Genomic DNA, 17,461 nt, shown 5'->3' on the forward strand with positions numbered 1-17,461 from the left:
GATGACAGGCTCCAATAGAGGGGGTTCCAAGGGTGTCTGCAGCAAAAGGAAGCGGCTTCTGCCTCTCACTGGCTAGCCATGGGCCAACTCTGATCTTGGAGCCTGGCCCCAAACCTCAGCCTGCTCCATGGTTTGTCCTCGAAATAGTAAATGACTCCCCGCTGTGTTCTGATGCCCGATTTCCCACTGCTTATGTTTCTGAGAACAGAACTCCCACTGGCGCAAACTAAAAGCTGTGCTCAGCAGTGGTTGAAATCATCTCTTTCCTTCTGACCTTGATGTTCGAGGAGTGTGGCCCTCTCCCTGCATCAGGAAGCTGGCCGATGCTCTCGGTCCAACCATGGGAGCTTCGCCAGTGACCTTGTCACCCAGGAGAGACCTACATCAGTAGGAAGCAATTTCTTATGCTCAGATCCAAGTTAGTCCGTCCATCTCATTATTCTCCTTGCCCAGGCCCCTTCAGCAAGGACACTTTGCTTTACCTCAAACATGTATTTCAATAGTCATACTTCTCCATGTTCAAACATCAAACCTGATTTTTAAAAGATAAAATGTTGCCTTTGAATACACACATATGTAATAAAAATGTAAAGAACTATGGGGAATGATAGCCGACAAATCCGGGATAATAGTGGCTACCTCTTGGTGTTGATGGGGGGAGGGTTACTATAAACTGGTAACGAATAATATTTTGGACTGGGCACTGGAGACACAAGTGTTCATTATATTATTCTGCATACTTTTGCTATTTCAGAAATATTTGATAATAAATTTGAAAGGAAATACTTTTGTATCTGCTCCCATGGTGGTTCAATGTGTTTGCTATTCTCAACACTTGCTGGTTCTCCTCTTAAGCTCTATTCAATCACTGGTTTTCCCTTTCCTTGTGAACCTCCGCCAGCATCCTCCCTCTTCCCCTTGTTCCTTGAAACTTGATTGACATCCCTCCTCCAACTCGACATCTATTCTTGCTAATAATTCTCTCATTGGGTGCTCCCCAATTATGCTTCTTTATCTCCTTGGAAACTGTGCAGTCTTAAAATACCAGTGTCTCTTATCTGCCACCTCTTCATTTGCTGCACAGAATCACAGAATTTTAGAGCTAGAACCACTTGAGATAATGTATTCCAAACTTCTCATCATGTAGAAGAAAAATAATGGACACTTGGAGACTTAAGTTCGTCTTCAGCAATAGCAAAGCCAGGATCCCAAATGAGGCCAACTTCAAGTTTCCCATAAGATTGAAAACCAGGAGAAGGTCTTTGCTCCTGTCCTGGAAATGCTGTGGAGGTGGGAGGGAGGTTGACGGATCTCTGACCTGAACGTAAAAACTAAGAAGGAAATATTTACAATTGCACTAAAAAGAAGAAAATACCTAGGAATAAACATAACCACAGAAGTGAAAGACTTGTACTCTAAAAACTATAAAACACTGGAAAAAGAAGTTGATGACACAAACAAATGGAAAGATATCCCATGCTCATGGATTAGAAGAATTAATATTGTTAAAATGTCCATACTACCCAAAGAAATCTATGGATTCGATGCAATCCCTATCCAAAAGACCCGGTATAGCCAAAGCAATCTTGAGAAAGAGAAACAAAGCTGCGGGTATCATAATCTTAGATTTCAGGATATACTACAAAGCTGTAGTGACCAAAACAGTTTGATATTGCCACAAAAATAGTTGCATAGATCAACAGAACAGAATAGAAAGTCCCGAACTAAACCCACGCTTATATGGTCAATTAATCTATGACAAAGGAGGCAAGAATATACAATGGGCAAAAGACACTCTCTTCAATAAATAGTGCTTAGAAAACTGGACAGCTACATGTAAAAGCATGAAACCGATCACTTTCTAACATCATACACAAAAATAAACTCAAGATGGATTAAAGACTTTAATGTGAGGCCTGAACACATAAAAATCCTAGAAAAGAACACAGGCAGTCACTTCTCTGACATCGGCCATTTTTCCAGAACAATTTTCCAGATATATCTCCCAAGGCAAGGGAAACAAAATAAAAAATTAACTATTGGGATTGCTTTTGCACAGCACATGAAATCATCAACAAAACAAAAAGGCAAACTAATGAATGGGAGAAGGTATTTGTAAATCCAATATGGGGTTAGTATCCAAAATACATAAAGAACTTATACAACTCGACACCAAAAAACCCCCAATCTGATTAAAAAATGGGTAGATGGGGGCGCCTGGGTGGCACAGCAGTTAGGTGTCTGCCTTCGGCTCAGGGCGTGATCCCGGCGTTATGGGATCGAGCCCCACATCAGGCTCCCCCTGCTTGTGTTCCCTCTCTTGCTGGCTGTCTCTATCTCTGTCAAATAAATAAATAAAATCTTTAAAAAAAAATGGGTAGATGACCTGAATAGACATTTTTTTTCCCCCAAAGAAGACATCTACATGGCCAGCAGATGCATGAAAAGGTGCTCAGCATCACCAATCATCAGGGAAATTAAATCAAAACCACAATGAGATAGCACCTCACACCTATCAGAATGGCTAAAATAAAGAAGACAAGAAATAACAGGCGTTGGCACGGATGTAGGCAAAGAGCAAGCCTCATACACTATAGGTGGGAATGTAAGTTGGTGCAGCCACTGTGGGAAACAGTACGGAGTTTCAACAAAAAATTAAAATAGAAACACCATATGATCCAATAATTCCACTCCTGGGTATTTACCCAAAGAAAATGAAAACACTAATACAAAAGCACCAATTTGAAAAGATATACGTGCCCCTATGGTTATTGCAGCATTATTTACAAGAGCCAAGATATGGGAGCAACCTGTGTCCACTGATGGATGAATGGATAAAGGAGATATCTATATCTATCTATCTATCTATCTATCTATCTATATATATATATATATATAATGGAATATTATGCAGCTATGAAAAAGGATGAGCTCATGCCATTTGTGACAATGTAGATGACCTAGAGGATATTATGCTAAGTGAAATAAGTCAGACTGTAAAAGGCAAATACCTTAAGATTTCACTTGTATGTGGAATCTAAAAAAAAAAAAAACCAAATGAATCAACAAACCAGTAACAAACAGAATCAGACCTATGAATACAGAGAACGAACTGACAGTTGCCAGAGGGGAGAGGGATGAGAAGATGGACAAAATGGGTGAGTGGGAGACATAGGCTTCCAGTTATAGAACGAATAAGTCATTGGAACAAAAGGTATAGCAGAGGCAATACACTCAGTGGTATTGTAACAGCACCGTATGGTGCCAGATGGTAGCTACGTTTGTGGTGAACACAACATTACGTATAACCTTGTCAAATCACTATGTGGTATGCCTGAATTCAAGTAACAGTGTGTGTTCACTCTAATCAAACAAAAAAAATTTTTAATAAAAAAATAAAGAGGTGATTAAGGTAAAATAAGGTCATTAAGGTGGGTCCTAATTTAGGAAGACTGATGTCCTTATAAGAGAGATCAGGACACTGATGTGCATTGAGGGAAGCCTACGTGAAGACTCTGGGAGAGGAAGGCCATCTGCAAATCAAGGAAAGAGGTCTCAGAAGAAACCAACCCTGCCAACACCTTGCCTTCAGACGTCTAGCCTACAGAATTCTGAGAAATTAAATTTCTGTTGTTTAAGCCAAACAACAACAAACCAAAAATCTGAGAGGAAAATCCTAGCGAGGCAGAAAGGGGTTGGTGGTTGAATGCTTCTCTCTCTCTCTCTTTCTCTCTCTCTCTCTCTCAGCAGTCTAGACAGAAGAGGGCCAGATACCTAGAACAGGGGTCCTATCATTTCATTTCTCTCCTTCACAATTGCTGTGGGAAGATGGCTGCACGACCTGTTGCCAGTGGGTAGAGAGGAAATGACGTCTTTGTGATGTTGAGTCTACCTATCAAAACACATGAGATGCTTTTCATTTGTTCCAGTCTTTTTTTTTTTTTTTTTGGTCCTTCAGCAGGGTTTTAAGGTTTTCTTTTTATAGGTCTTGTACATTTTTTGTTCAATTTATTCCCGTATATTCTATTATTTTGTTGTTGTTGTTGAAAGAGAAAATTCTAAAAGCTTCCTAAGAGAAAGCAGATCACCTTCAAGAAACAATAAATATGTTGACATCAGAGTTCTCAACATCAAACTGGATGTAAGACAACAATGGAGCATTTCAGAGGACTTAAGAACTTTTCAAATCCTAGAATTATTTTATGCATTTTAACTGTTATTAAGTGAGACCATGAGGGGTGCCTGGGTGGCTCAGTGAGTTAAGCGTCTGCCTTTGGCTCAGGTCATGATCTCGGGGTCCTGGGATCAAGCTCTGCATTGGGCTCTCTGCTCAGCATGGAGTCTGCTTCTCCCTCCCCCTCTTCTTCTGTGCTCCCCCCCCAATTAAATAAATAAATAATCTTTTAAAAATTGTGACCATGAATTAAAAATATTGTCAGGATGGGGCGCCTGGGTGGCACAGCGGTTAAGCGTCTGCCTTTGGCTCAGGGCGTGATCCCGGCATTATGGGATCGAGCCCCACATCAGGCTCCTCTGCTGTGAGCCTGCTTCTTCCTCTCCCACTCCCCCTGCTTGTGTTCCCTCTCTCGCTGGCTGTCTCTATCTCTGTTGAATAAATAAATAAAATCTTTAAAAAAAAATATTGTCAGGTACATATATCCTCAAAAAGTTTACCACATCAAGACCTCCTTTGAAACCATTTAACACATTATTTTCTTAGTGGCTATCCTGGGGATTACAATTAGCATTTTAATTTAAAACAATCAGTTTGGATGGATAATAACTTAATTTCAATAGTCTGCAAAACTCCTGCTCCAGTATACCTTCCTTCCCTAACCCCTCCTTTACGCTATTATTGTCATAGGAATTACATCTTTAGACATTATAAGACAGTAACGTTTTATAATTATTGTTTTATGTAGTTTTTAAATGACATAGGAGAAGAAAAGAATTATAACAAAAAATACATTTATATTGTCTTCTATATTTATGTATATAATTACTTCTTCTGGTGCTCTTTATTTCTTCATGTGCATTCAAGTTACTCTCTAGTGTCCCTTCTTCTCAGCCTTAAGGATTCCCCTTAGTACTTCTGAACAGATCTTCTAGTGACAAGTTCTCAGTATTTGTTTATCTGGGAATATCTTAATTTCTCCTTCACTTTTGAAGGAGAGTTTGGTTGGGTATAGAATTCTTGACTGATGGTCTTTTTCATTCAACCCTTTGAAGATATGGCTCCACCGTCTTCTGCCTCCATGATTTCTGACAAAAAGTCAGCCGTTAATCTTATTGAGGCTCAATTGTACATGAGAAATGGTTTTCCTTTTGCTGTTTTCAAGCTTTTTTGGTCTTTGATGTTCACCAGTTGGACTATGGTGTGTTTAAATGTGGATCTATTTGAATTATTTTACTTGGAGTTTGTCAAGTTTCTTGGATGTGTACATTAATTGTTTTCATCAAATTTCGGAAGTTTTTAGTCATTTTTTTTCAAATATTCTTTATTCCCTTTATTTTTCTCCTCTCTTTCTGGGACTCATAATAGGTGCATGTTTCTATCCTTGATGGTATATTACATATCTCTGAGGCCCTGTTCATTTTTCTTTCTTTCTTTTTTTTCCCCAGTCTTTTCCTTAGAGGGGTAATCTCTATTAACCTATCTTCAAGTTTGTTGATTCTTTCTTTGGACAGCCCAAATTTACTATCAAGTCCCTTTAGTGAATTTTTCATTTCAGTAATTGTGCTTTTCAACTCCGGAATTCCTCTTTAATGGTTTTTTGGTTTTGGGGTGGTTTTTGTTTTTGTTTTGTTTTTGTAATTTTGTTGTTGTTGATTTTCTCTATTTGGTAAGTGACTATGTCATACTTTCCTTTAATTCTTTTTTTTTTAAGATTNTTTATTTATTTATTCGACAGAGATAGAGACAGCCAGCGAGAGAGGGAACACAAGCAGGGGGAGTGGGAGAGGAAGAAGCAGGCTCATAGCAGAGGAGCCTGATGTGGGGCTTCGAACCCATAACGCCGGGATCACGCCCTGAGCCGAAGGCAGACGCTTAACCGCTGTGCCACCCAGGCGCCCCCCCTCTTTTAATTCTTAAGACATGTATCCTTTAGTTCTTTAAACATATTTATAATAGCTGATTTAAAGTCTTTGTCTACTAAATTAAACATCTGTGCCTCCTCAGTGATATTTTCAGTTGGCTATTTTACTGTGTATGTAGCATACTTTTCTGTTTCTTTGCAGAGGTTGCAAATTTTTGTCTAAAGTCAGACATTTAAAACAATATATTATAACAACCTACAATCAGATTCCCTCTCCCCAGGTTTGTTGTTGTTGCTGGGTTTTTTTATTATCATTTTTCCTGTGGCTGTTGGTTAGTGAATTTCCTAAATGAATTCTGTCAATTCTGTATCCCTTGCAATGTGCAGCTCTCAACTTCTCTGCCGGCCTTTATGTTGGTTTTTTTTTTTTTCCTTAAAGTTCTTATTTTGAAGTCTGGGTTTCTAGGGTTTACTCTTGGTTCAGTATAATTTAGTGGTGAACCAATGGTCAGTCCAAAGGTTTCCCTAAATGCCTTGTCTATATGTCTCCCACCCTTTTACAAGGGGAGCTGTGTCTGCAAGCACACATCACACTTCAGTTTACAAAACAGCTTTAGCTCTCACTTCCTGAGTGCACAGGGCCTGAAGGTCAGCCAGAGGTGAGTGACTGGGGCCTTCTTCTTCTGAGGTCTCTCACAAGCATGCACACTGGGCAGCCTTCTAGATCCTCAGGAACACGTTGGAGCTTTTCAAAGTCCTCTGTGGTTCTCTAGTTATCCAGAGTTTACTTTTAAACTTTTGTTGGTGTTGGCCAGACTCTTGCTTCCTCTAATCAAAATCACAGGCTTTGGCAGCTGATGGGTGGCCAGCAGATTGCTATTGTTTTTGGAAGTGCCCTAAGTATAGTTTTTATCTCCCCCCTGAGCTGAGCTGTGAGTCAAATCAAGTAGAGAGCCACAACACCTTGGCAATGAAGGTTTCCCAGGTAGCTGCGAAAGTGGACAAAATATTGACTGTGCTCTAGGAATGGGGCTCTTAACAGAACCGCTAAAGAAGTCAGTCTTCTGCGTTAGCATTGAGACTGTTGACTTTTCATGGCTACTGGGCCACCAAGCTGGGGAGGGAGAGAGGATAAAAATAACCCCAAGTTAAAATGTGACAGGCACCACTGTCTTATTGAAGTTCAGTAATTTCTCTTGGATAGATGATTCCCAGTTCGTTTGGTGGCTTTGGCACACTTCCAGAATTCTGAGATGGTTGATTTTGGTTGTTTGGCCAGTATTTCTGTTGTTTTTATGGGAGAGTGGTTCACCAAGGTCCTCACTTTACCATTCCAGAAGTCAATCTCCCTTGAAAGCATTTTTAAAGGAGAAGTACTTCAGCAAGATGGGAAATGAATCCAGGATGGAGCAATGAGTTATGCAAAGTAAAGGAGAGAACATAGCTTAGAAAAGTGTAATATTACTTAAATTAGCAATGCATCCCTCCTGAAAAAAAGTATATTACAGATAACTTAGAAGTAACACCCTAGGTTGGAAGCATGGCTGGGGAAGGGGAATGGGGAACTGGTGGGAGGAGGAAAGACTGTAGGGTGATGGAACATGTCTTGTTTAAGGAAACATCTACAGCTGTCAAGGTTAGGAAATTGACAGGGGAAAGAATAAATATAAGTAAGGGTCATGATATATTAAGGTTAATTATGAGAAGGGTATAAATAGAATGTATTATTTTCTACAGAATAATTTGATCTTGGCACCAGAAAGCAGAAAAATCCAAGGAAGGAAAATTTTGAGCTATTTCAAAGACGGAAAGGAGTAGAAAGAAAGCACAATAAATAGAAAACACAAAATGTTGTAGCAGAACTATGTCCTAAAATAAAGTCAATAAATTTAAGTGAGGATGAGTCAAACTCACAGATCAAAACACAGAGATTTTCTGATTAGATATAAGACCAAGATACAATAATATATTGTTAGCAAGGATCATATAAGCAAAATTGGAAAACCAAAGGTTAAAAGAGCCTGGCACATTAACAAAATAAATACCTCCAGGATAGCAATTTTAACATCAGAAGAAAAAAATGAATTTAGGGTAAAAATAAGGGACCAATGGAGAGGTTATATACTAATAAGGAATAATAAATCAAAAAGAAATACCAATCATAAGCATATAGGCACCCAGCAATGTAGCCTCAAAATACATAAAGCAACAAAGAGCTAACATGGGGAAATGGATATATCAACAATTATATTTAGAGGTTTTAGCATAACTCTTTCAGAATATGATACAGCAAGCAGACCCAAAATAAGAGGGATAGAATATTTGACTAATACAATTAATAATCTTGAGCTAAAATGTATGCACGCTTGTGCACACACACCTCTTTATACTTAACAAACAAAGGAAATCGCCACATATTACAAAGGATGATATTGGTTACATTTTCCAATGAAATAAAGATACAATCTAGTAAAAACAGAACATTTAAAAATCCCATATTCCTAGGAAAAATGAAAACTATCTTTGGTCTAAAGAAGAAATGGCAAGGAAAGTCACGACATACTAGGAACTGAACTGCAATGTCAAAGTTTGTACTAAAGCAATATATAAGGGAAATTAACATTTTTGATATTTATTGGAAAACAAGACATACTCAGAGCAAAAGAGATGAGTAGGTAACTCAAGGGGGAAAAAGCAACGGAGTAAATTCACAGAAATAAGAAGAAAGAAAGCAACAAAGCTAATGCAGAAATGGAAAGAGAAAACAAAAGAATGGACAAAATTAGCAAAACCCAAAATGGGTCTTTTGAAAAGTCTAAACACAAATCTCTGATAAAAGCAGCTAAGCAAAAAGGGCTGTGTTCAGCTAAGCGTGTGTGGCACATTTGGTTCATGCTTGTCGACTTGACAATTGTGAGACAGCTGTTTCTCCCCTAAGGAAAGAAGAGGAGGAGGCGGAGCCCCTAGAGGAGGCGGAGCCTATGCCCCGGAAAGCAAAGACTTCCCCAGACATCCTGCGAAGGTAAGCATTTCGCTTGGACGCAGCTGCTGCCCGGAACACAGCTTGGGTAGAGCAGAGAGAAGAATGAGTGTTGAGTAGGCACGCAGCGGTTTCTGTCTCAACAACAATACACCAAGGCATTTGAAAACTTGACTAAAAAGGATACAGAAAAACGTGAAAGGTCATATGAATAAACAGAGAATTGTCTAAGTGCCTGTATACAGGACAACTTGTTCTACTGACAGCCCACGACAAACAGTTCTACCATTCGTTGGCCAGGTGAGTCTTATCTTATATGAGTCGTTCCATAAAATAGAAAATATAAAGGCGAGACTGGTATAACCATAACAACAAAACTAGCTAAGGAAAGAAAAAGCAAAGTGAACATTTGTGCACAAATCTTCAATAAAATAATTGGCCAGCCAAGTACAACGACGTGTTTTTTTTTTAAACACAACTTATCAGGGGTCATCTAAGAATACATGGTTAGTGTGAAATTCACCACACAAATGGCCTAGAGAAGAAAAATCACATGTCCTTCTCAATAGATGCAGGAAATTTTTGATAACGTTTGTGATGAAAATGTCATGAAAACGCGGAAGAAAAGGGAAGGTCTTTTCAAGGTCTGAAGCAAAACGAAAATGGTTGCTTTACCATTGCTATTCACTGTGGTATTAGAAACCCTTGCTAACACACTCCCTGCCTGGACAGTTGCAATGGTCTGCCCAAAATAGGCAGCCCAGACTCCGAAAGCTCCCCCCAACTCAGACCTGTTGTTCAGAAGGCAAGTGGCAAGAGAGGGTCGAAAACTTTCGGTGCATCTCCGGTGGCTGGTAAAACTTCGCCAGTAGCAGAATGATGTTCAGAGAAAGGACCATGGCATTTGCCGTGGTCGGATCTGTGCTCAAGCCATGCTCCACCAGCTAATAGTCATGAGGTTGAGCAACTAAGTCAGTTAAGCTCTCCAAGACTCAGTTTCCCCTGCTGTAAAATGAGCATTAGCGTTGTGAAAATTACAAGAATTACCATATGCTGGTATTAAGCCCAGAGAGAGGGAAGGCACAGTTCAGCCTATGAGCGTTCCCCTTTCTAGGGTTAACAGTTAGGGTATCCACAATATGGATCCAACCCAAGTCTCCAACCTTGTTGCCCATGATTCCTCATACAAAATCCACCTGCAGACTCAGTGTCTCCTCCCCGCCATGTCCCTGCCTCTGATCCTTGCTCCCCGGCAAGGAATACACTCTCCACTTACCTGAACCAGTTGTAACATAGAAACTGACAGTGTGGCTCAAACAGACCTCGCTTTGAACTTAGTTAGTTCACCTGTAAAATGAGTTCACACTCTGATTTAATGGGACAAGCTTCGCCAAGTTCTTAGCAAGGATTCTCAGGATCCTTGCCAGTCTGGGGGTGGGAGCCCAGACTTGCCCCCGAGCACTGACTCTGCTCAGTTGAAAAGGTCACACAGAGAACTACCCACATTGGCATGTTCCAAAGTATCATCCAGGAAATACTAGTTCTGCCAGACAGGGATTGGGGTTGCTGGGAAGGAGGCTATGGTAGCACACGGGTAAGGGGAATTACGGAGCTAACCGAGTTTCCTGACTACAGGGCTTTACGGAGCCTTCATTGCCAATATGTGTTGTAAGCTTCTAAGAGGTGACAGCCGTTTATACCATTTCCCCAACTAGTTAGCCAAGAACACTTTTTATTGCCTTCTACTCCCACCACACTGAGTGTTCTGGAAAACTCACTGGGAAAATAATGGTCTAAGTAAGCCTGAGCGTAAAGGTTAATGGCTCATTCAATGTTTGCTTTCCTCTTACTTGGAACCGGGATATGTTAGAACATGGTATCTCTGATAGCCCTAAGGCTGGGAGCTAAGAATTTCATTCACTTTTGATTTTATGAAGCTTCACTGACCTCCCAGAGAGTTAATAGAGAAAAAGTCATGCCTCGAGTCTTGGTCGAGGACTTGGACTTGGTCCTTCCTTCCATCATGCCTCGGCAAAGAAGCACCAGTAAAAGCCATGCACACGGAAGCTCTCCTCCCAGCCCTGTCTGCCGCACAAACCCTTTGCTCCGGCCAAACTGTATTTCTTGCCATTCCCCAAGTAGACCGCATGCTTTTCCCACCGCGGAAACTCTGTTCACCTGTTCCCTCTGCCTGCAGTGCCCTTCCCCAAGGTACCACCCTCTCTCTGCCTGTTAGCGTGGCTTAAATGTCATCCCCACGAAACCTTCCTTGAATTCCTGGGTCAGGAATGACCTGTCCCTTTCCTCACTCCCATGGTGCTCTGTGTGTGGCTTTTGTCACGATGTCCTGTGCTGGCTTATGTACGTGTGTCTGTAGGTAAGTAAATCTCCCCATTAGACCATTAGCTTCTTGAGGGGAGGGTCTATGCAGTTTATTCATTCTTGAGTTCCCCGTAACAGGGAGCCGTAATTCTTTACAAACAGAGGATTGTCACATATTAACTAAAGAGCCCAAACACAAATATCTCAGTACCCTCCCTGTAAAATCTTTTAGATCCTTAAATTGTCATGTCACTTACCTCCTTCTCCTCCTTCCTAACTTCAATCCTTTCTTAAACCAAGTCCTTTTCCTCATCCTTTTGTTTACAGGAGGGGGACACACCTGTGTTTGTATTTTGATATTATTGTATGTTCTGTCTACGAACGGAGTTCTGTCCCCTGTCCAGGAGGTTTCAAGTGATAGCTGCCTGAAATCTTAATGCTGGATTTCCCTTCTTTCCTCCGGTTCCTTGGCCGTAGAGCATGGTGATTAAAGTCTTGGACTCTGGTGCCGGCTGGATCTGAGTCCCAGCTCTGCCACTTCCTAGCTGTTGACCTTCAGCAAGTTACCGAGTGTCAGTTTGCCATCTGTAAATTGGAGATGGTGACAGTGGCTGCGTCCCAATGTCACTTGGAGGGTTACGTGAGCTGGCGTGTGTCAAGTATTCAGAACAGTGGTGAGCACACGGTGACCACTCAGGAGCTACAGTGCATTTCCTTGCGTGCTAGAAGCATTCCCGGAAGGAGTGGGAGACAGACAGGGCTGGAAGGGGCAACCGAGTGGACCAGCACTCAGCCAGCCACATCCCAGTCACTGGGAGATTGCATCAAAAATACAGATTTCTGGGTGCCAGCCAGGAGGTTCTGATGGAAACTAGGAACCTGACTTTTTGGATCTGCTTCCCAGATGACTTGGATGGACAGCGGGGCTTGGGAACTGTGGCCTCGCAGAAAATGATCAAAATTGGGGGTAAAGAGATTGGGGCTCTGGTGGTGTTTCTGCCAGCGACCCAATGTGTGACTTTTCCGAGACTCTGTCTTCTCCTTTGTGACATGCGGATAACAAATTTGATGGATTCACAGGGTTGTTGGCAGGGGAGTGGAATTGCTAAAGCCATTTATGCGGGGAAACTGGCTTACCGTGTAGGGAGGAACACAGACTTTGCAGTGAGACAGGCCTGGATGTGAGTTCGACTTCTGATACCGTGCTAGACGTTTTTAGCTGACGATCGGACATTCAGCCCCCTCTTCTTCCTCAAACAACATGCTTGGCGGAAAATATTCCACCTCCTAGACTCCTTTGCAGTTTGGGGTGGCAGAAATCTGCTTAGGATTTCTGGGAAGGTTTTTGTTTCCCTGATATAGGCGCTCATTCCTATTTCTCCCTTTGCCCTCTTCTTCTTGCCTGGAACACGGATGAGAGGCCTGGAGTGTGGCAGCCATCTTGTTATCATGAGTGGACAAATATGGGATCTACGAGCTGAAGGTGATGGGAGCAGAGGGGTGAAAAGATTTAGGTCCCTTGTGGCATTGCTGAGCAGCTGTACCAGCTCCGGACTGCCTACCCCTAGACTTCTTATGTGAGACCAACGAATCCCCAATTATTTAAGGCAGAGGTTAATTTTTTTTGTTGGTTATTTATACCCTAAAGCTTCTCAGGGAAAATTGAAAAAGAATAAATTTCCTAGAACCGTGTCTGACCCAGTGGACATTCATGTGCTTGTTCCCCTTCTCCGGCTATGACACATTTTCAATTTGTAAAATGAGGCCCTTCTAATCCAACATCCTGTACTTACGTCATTATATGAGATAGAAGACGTGGTCTCTGGCATCTGACTTCTGGAATAAAGGGCCCCTTCCTGGGGAGTGGGAGGGCTGGAGCAGTCACCCCACCGAGTGGCTGAGCACAGGCACGAATGTGGACCACCTGTGGCACCCCAACCCTACGGAGGCTGCCACGCCCCAATCAAGCAGTTGCAAACAATCTCCATGAACTTGTGCGAGGCGGAGCGTGCAGAAATTGTGCCCAAAGACGTGAAACTGTCCTTGTTCAGATATAAGTACGGAAGACAATTCTAGGGATCCCACCCCCAGTGACACAAACATCTGAGAGCGAGAATGAAAATGTATTATCCTGAATCCCTGCTCCCCCAACACCGACTACACTGCCCAGCATTTGCTCTGATCGGGAAACCCAGGTACCTGGGTGTGAGTGCGGGCACCTGCTTGGCATTCATTCCCATTCTTACCTGCGCACAGCATGGCCTCTCTAGGACCCATGGCAACGCACGTGACTCACAAAACAAAGCCAGCTGTCCCCTCTGCCAACTGGATCTGCGGGTCCCCACTGCGTGAGCACTCCAGCCGTGGCTGAAATCAGCAGCACCAGCATCAGTGCCGTTTTAAGCTCTTGCAAACCTTATATGCCCAAACATGGTGAATACAAAGGGCACTTTTTTTTTTTTTGGCAAATGTATTCTTCCTCCATTATTTAAAAAAGATTGAACAGCAAAAAGTTAACTCTCCTTTTACCGTAAAAATAAAGAGAATCATACAATGAGATGATCCCCGGGGTGGGGGTGGGGGGGTTCTGCACAGACTTGCTCGCTCTCTCTCTCCAGACTCCCTCGCAGCCCCGGGGGGCGGGATGCAGGGTGTGTCCTCGGCAGGTGAGTTCTTGTCCAGCCCCTTTGGGCGCCTTCCTGGGGATCGGCGCATCTGGACCTTCTCTCCGCCCTTCTATTCTGAGTCCTCCTCCCTCATGGCCCTCACCAGCCAGTCTCGCTCCATGCCCTGCTCGGAGTCGCTCGTGTCGCTGGCCTCCATGACCAGCAGTTTCGAGTAGTTGATTTTCTGCTCTTGGGGCAGTCTGGGCTGGACGGACAGGAACAGAGCCAGCCAGAGCAGCAGGACCACGCAGCAGGCCTGATACAGCACAGCCAGGCTGAAGGACGCCACCACAAAGCCGCCCACCACGCTGCCCAGGCTGGACCCTCCCCCGTAAAGGTGGCCTCGGAACATGACACCCAGAGGTCTCTCCGTCCCGGGAGTGGCCAGGTCCTCCACGGAGGCCTTCACGGCCCACCACAGGGCCCCGCTGCCAACGGCGCTCAAGATCTGAGCGGGGAGGACGGACCACCAGCTCCAGAGGAAGGAGTAGTAGAGAAGCTGGGTGGCCAGGCAGCCCAGCCCCAGCCCCACCGTGCCCTCCCTCGACAGTTTCCGCAGCAGCGTGGCTTTGAATGGATGGAGTAGAGTCTCTCCCAGCAAGCCCAGGGCCACCGAGAGACCCATGACCAGCTCGCTGCTCCCATGGTCTTTCATGTTCCAGAACAGAAAGTTCTGCACCGTGCTGGAGGCGGCGCCTATCAGAAGCACGGTGAGGGCTAGGAGAATGAGCCGGGGGTCGCCGCGCACCAGGGACAGCGCTTTGACGGTTTTGTGGCTGGGCTCCCGCCGCCTGCAGACGGGCACGGGAAAGGCAATGCTCACCAGGAAAGCCAGGGCGCTGACGAGCGAGTAGCCGTAGAAATGCAACACGCCCCGGGGGCCGTTTGTCATCAGGACGCACTCCAGCTGCCCCACCAGGGCTGCGATGCCGCACACGCCTGCCGACTCGCCCAGCAGCCTCCAGACCCACAGACTTCGGTAGCGGTCCGTGGCGTCCACAAAATCCAGGTATTCGTAAAGGCTGTCGTCAGCCACCTGCTCCAGAGGGGCGGCCAGCATCTCCCAGAACACCAGGGTCCCCAGGGAGAGGAGGAAAGTCCAGCGCAAGCCTTCCAAGGAGAGGCCAAGGGCCCGGGCATTCCCCTGGGCTGCTGACAAGTTGGCTGGACTCCCCGGGGCTGTACCCCCAGCAAGCAAAGGGAGGGCCGTTCTGCGCGCCTTAGAAGCACCTTCTCCAGGAGTATCCTTCATCCCTGAAGTGACCGGTTGGAGAACTGGGGACGTGGTCCTGGCTCCTTCCACGGAGCGCACGGCGTAGCCAGGCGGCCGGCCGGATGATTCGAGGACACTTTCCGCCGGTGCCTTTCTGAAGCCAGCGGCGTCCAGCGTCCCAGGACTGCTCTCGGCTGGGGGGCTGGGCGCCCCCGCCGCGGGGCTCGAGGCGACAGTCACAGTTCGTGCGGTCCCCGGTGGCAGGGCCGTGGGGGTGGCGCCGTCGCTGGCGTTACAGGAGCGGGGCGGACCTTTGTCCAGCGGCGGCACCAGGACCATCAACAGGCTGGCTCCCACCGAGCCGAGGAGCGAGCCCATCAGAACCACCCTCCTTTTCTGGTAGCTTTTGGCCAGGAAGGCACAGAAGGGAGCCCAGAAGGCCGCGATCAGGTGCTTGGTCCCCATCAGGATGCCCACCCAGGGCGCGGCCAAGCCCAGCTGCCTAAGGTAGAGGGTCAGGAACGGAGTCACGCAGGCGTCCCGGACGCCGCACACCAGGTGGAAGAGCCTGGCCACCCCCAGCGCCCTGCTGATGTCCCACTGGGGGTTGGCGCTCATGGCGGCCCGGCTCCGTCAGTCCCGGGCGGGCGGGGGGCCGAGCTGGGCGCGGGGCTGCCGCGGGGCCATGACCCGGGAGCCGGGCGGGGGCGCNCCGGAAGTGGCCCCGCCCCTGGGACGCCCCTGGGGGGCGGGGCCGGCGCACCTGCCGGGCGCACCTGCCGGTCCCTTGGCCTCCTGCGGCCGTGCGCGCGTGCGCGAGGGTGGGGCCTGGGGCCTGCGGGGGGCGCTCCACGTCAGGCCCCGGGTCGCCCGCAAACCTTAGTTCCCTGAGCTGCCTCGGGCAGGGAAAATCGGGGGGGCGGTGGGGAGGAGCGGGAATGGAATTTATGATAGGGGCTCCCTCCTTTATCTCCAGGTCTTGACGCCCCCTCCTCCGTCAAGGACCGCCCTGTTACCTTCAGGGACCGTTCCTGTCCACCCTCACTGACAATTCCCACCCCCTCCTCTGTCTTATTTTTTTCCGTAGCTCGCCTCACCACTCAGTACTCCACGGGTTTCTATTTCGCGTGTTTATCTTGTTTCCTGTCTGTCTCCATCAGAATCAGAACTCCAGGAAGACAGCGGGCCTTCCTATTTTTGTCCCCGGGCATAGAGCTGTTTCATCGGATGCCAGCTGCTCCCGGAAGAGGCACTATAGGTGACAGTTTTCTTGAGCGGGGACGATCCCCAGGGGGCGGACAGCTGAGGGCTGTCTTGGCGGGGCACCCTGCGCCCCAGCCTCCGAGCCCCTGTAACAGTATGCATGTATCGGAGAGTTTTAATCTACACCTATGGGTGCTCTGTGGTCCAATTAGGGGTACACCCTCCAGAGACAGTTAGCTAACATTTAATCCAAAAGCTGCACTCCAGACGCAGCGAATCCCAGCACGTCCCCAGTCTTAGATCAACCGAAGTGGTTTCACTAATTAGCCTGATAGATACCGGCGAAACTTCCCTGGGGAAATTAGTGGTGCCCGTCTCACATGGATTGATTACAATTTTTCTGGAGGCTTTTCCTCCTTGGGCGAGCATTTATACGAATCTAGCGATGCCAGTGGTCCAGCCCTTTGAAATGGTGTTGTAGGCTTTACTCCCATATGGTCCAATATCCAGCTACTGATTCAGTGAAATTTTCATGCGAGGTGCACTCAGAGCACCTAGTTCGGCTGGGGGTGGGGTTGAGGGGGATGACGGCTTGCCAACGCCCATCTGAATGTGTAGCAAAATTTGGTCTGCAACTTGCTTTCCATCGTGAGGGGGTAGAGAGATGACTCCAGGAGGAGCGCAGAGATCTCACCTAATTTTAACAACTGGTAAACCTGGCAAATGTTTACTCAAAGAACCTAGTAACTGTGTAAATGCCAAAATCGATAGGAATCTGTTTATATCCCGCCAAGAGCAGAGAAATAATATCTAGCCGCCTCCAGGTAAACTCACTCAAGTTCAGTGATATCAGTCATTTCCGGCTTAAAACCACTCGGTCTCCCTGGAGACTGCTCCTAATCCCGCCCTCCCTGGGTTCTGGGGGGGGGGGCAGCTTCAGTGCTCCACTCCTCCGTCTTCACTCTGTCCAGGGCTGACGTCCACTGAGGGCCAGGCACACTGCCATACTGGTGTCCTTTGGACCCATCTGCCTAGACCC

At 45.9% G+C, this 17,461-nt stretch overlaps 1 protein-coding gene across 1 annotated transcript; it reads right to left on the minus strand.

Annotated features, from left to right (window-relative positions):
- Positions 1-8,268: 8,268 nt before the first annotated feature.
- MFSD6L (major facilitator superfamily domain containing 6 like) lies at positions 8,269-15,924 on the minus strand. The gene has a single exon (XM_034647414.1). The coding sequence runs from the start codon at positions 15,835-15,837 to the stop codon at positions 14,077-14,079; it is 1,761 nt and encodes a 586-aa protein (XP_034503305.1). The 5' UTR covers positions 15,838-15,924; the 3' UTR covers positions 8,269-14,076.
- Between the last annotated feature and the right edge of the window lie 1,537 nt (positions 15,925-17,461).

Source organism: Ailuropoda melanoleuca, chromosome 17 (genome assembly GCF_002007445.2).
Source record: "Ailuropoda melanoleuca isolate Jingjing chromosome 17, ASM200744v2, whole genome shotgun sequence".
NCBI lineage: Eukaryota > Metazoa > Chordata > Mammalia > Carnivora > Ursidae > Ailuropoda > Ailuropoda melanoleuca.

Bases quoted from the DNA above. Each gene is read 5' to 3' on its own strand.
- MFSD6L (XM_034647414.1), bottom strand. From the start codon at position 15,837: ATGAGCGCCAACCCCCAGTGGGACATCAGCAGGGCGCTGGGGGTGGCC.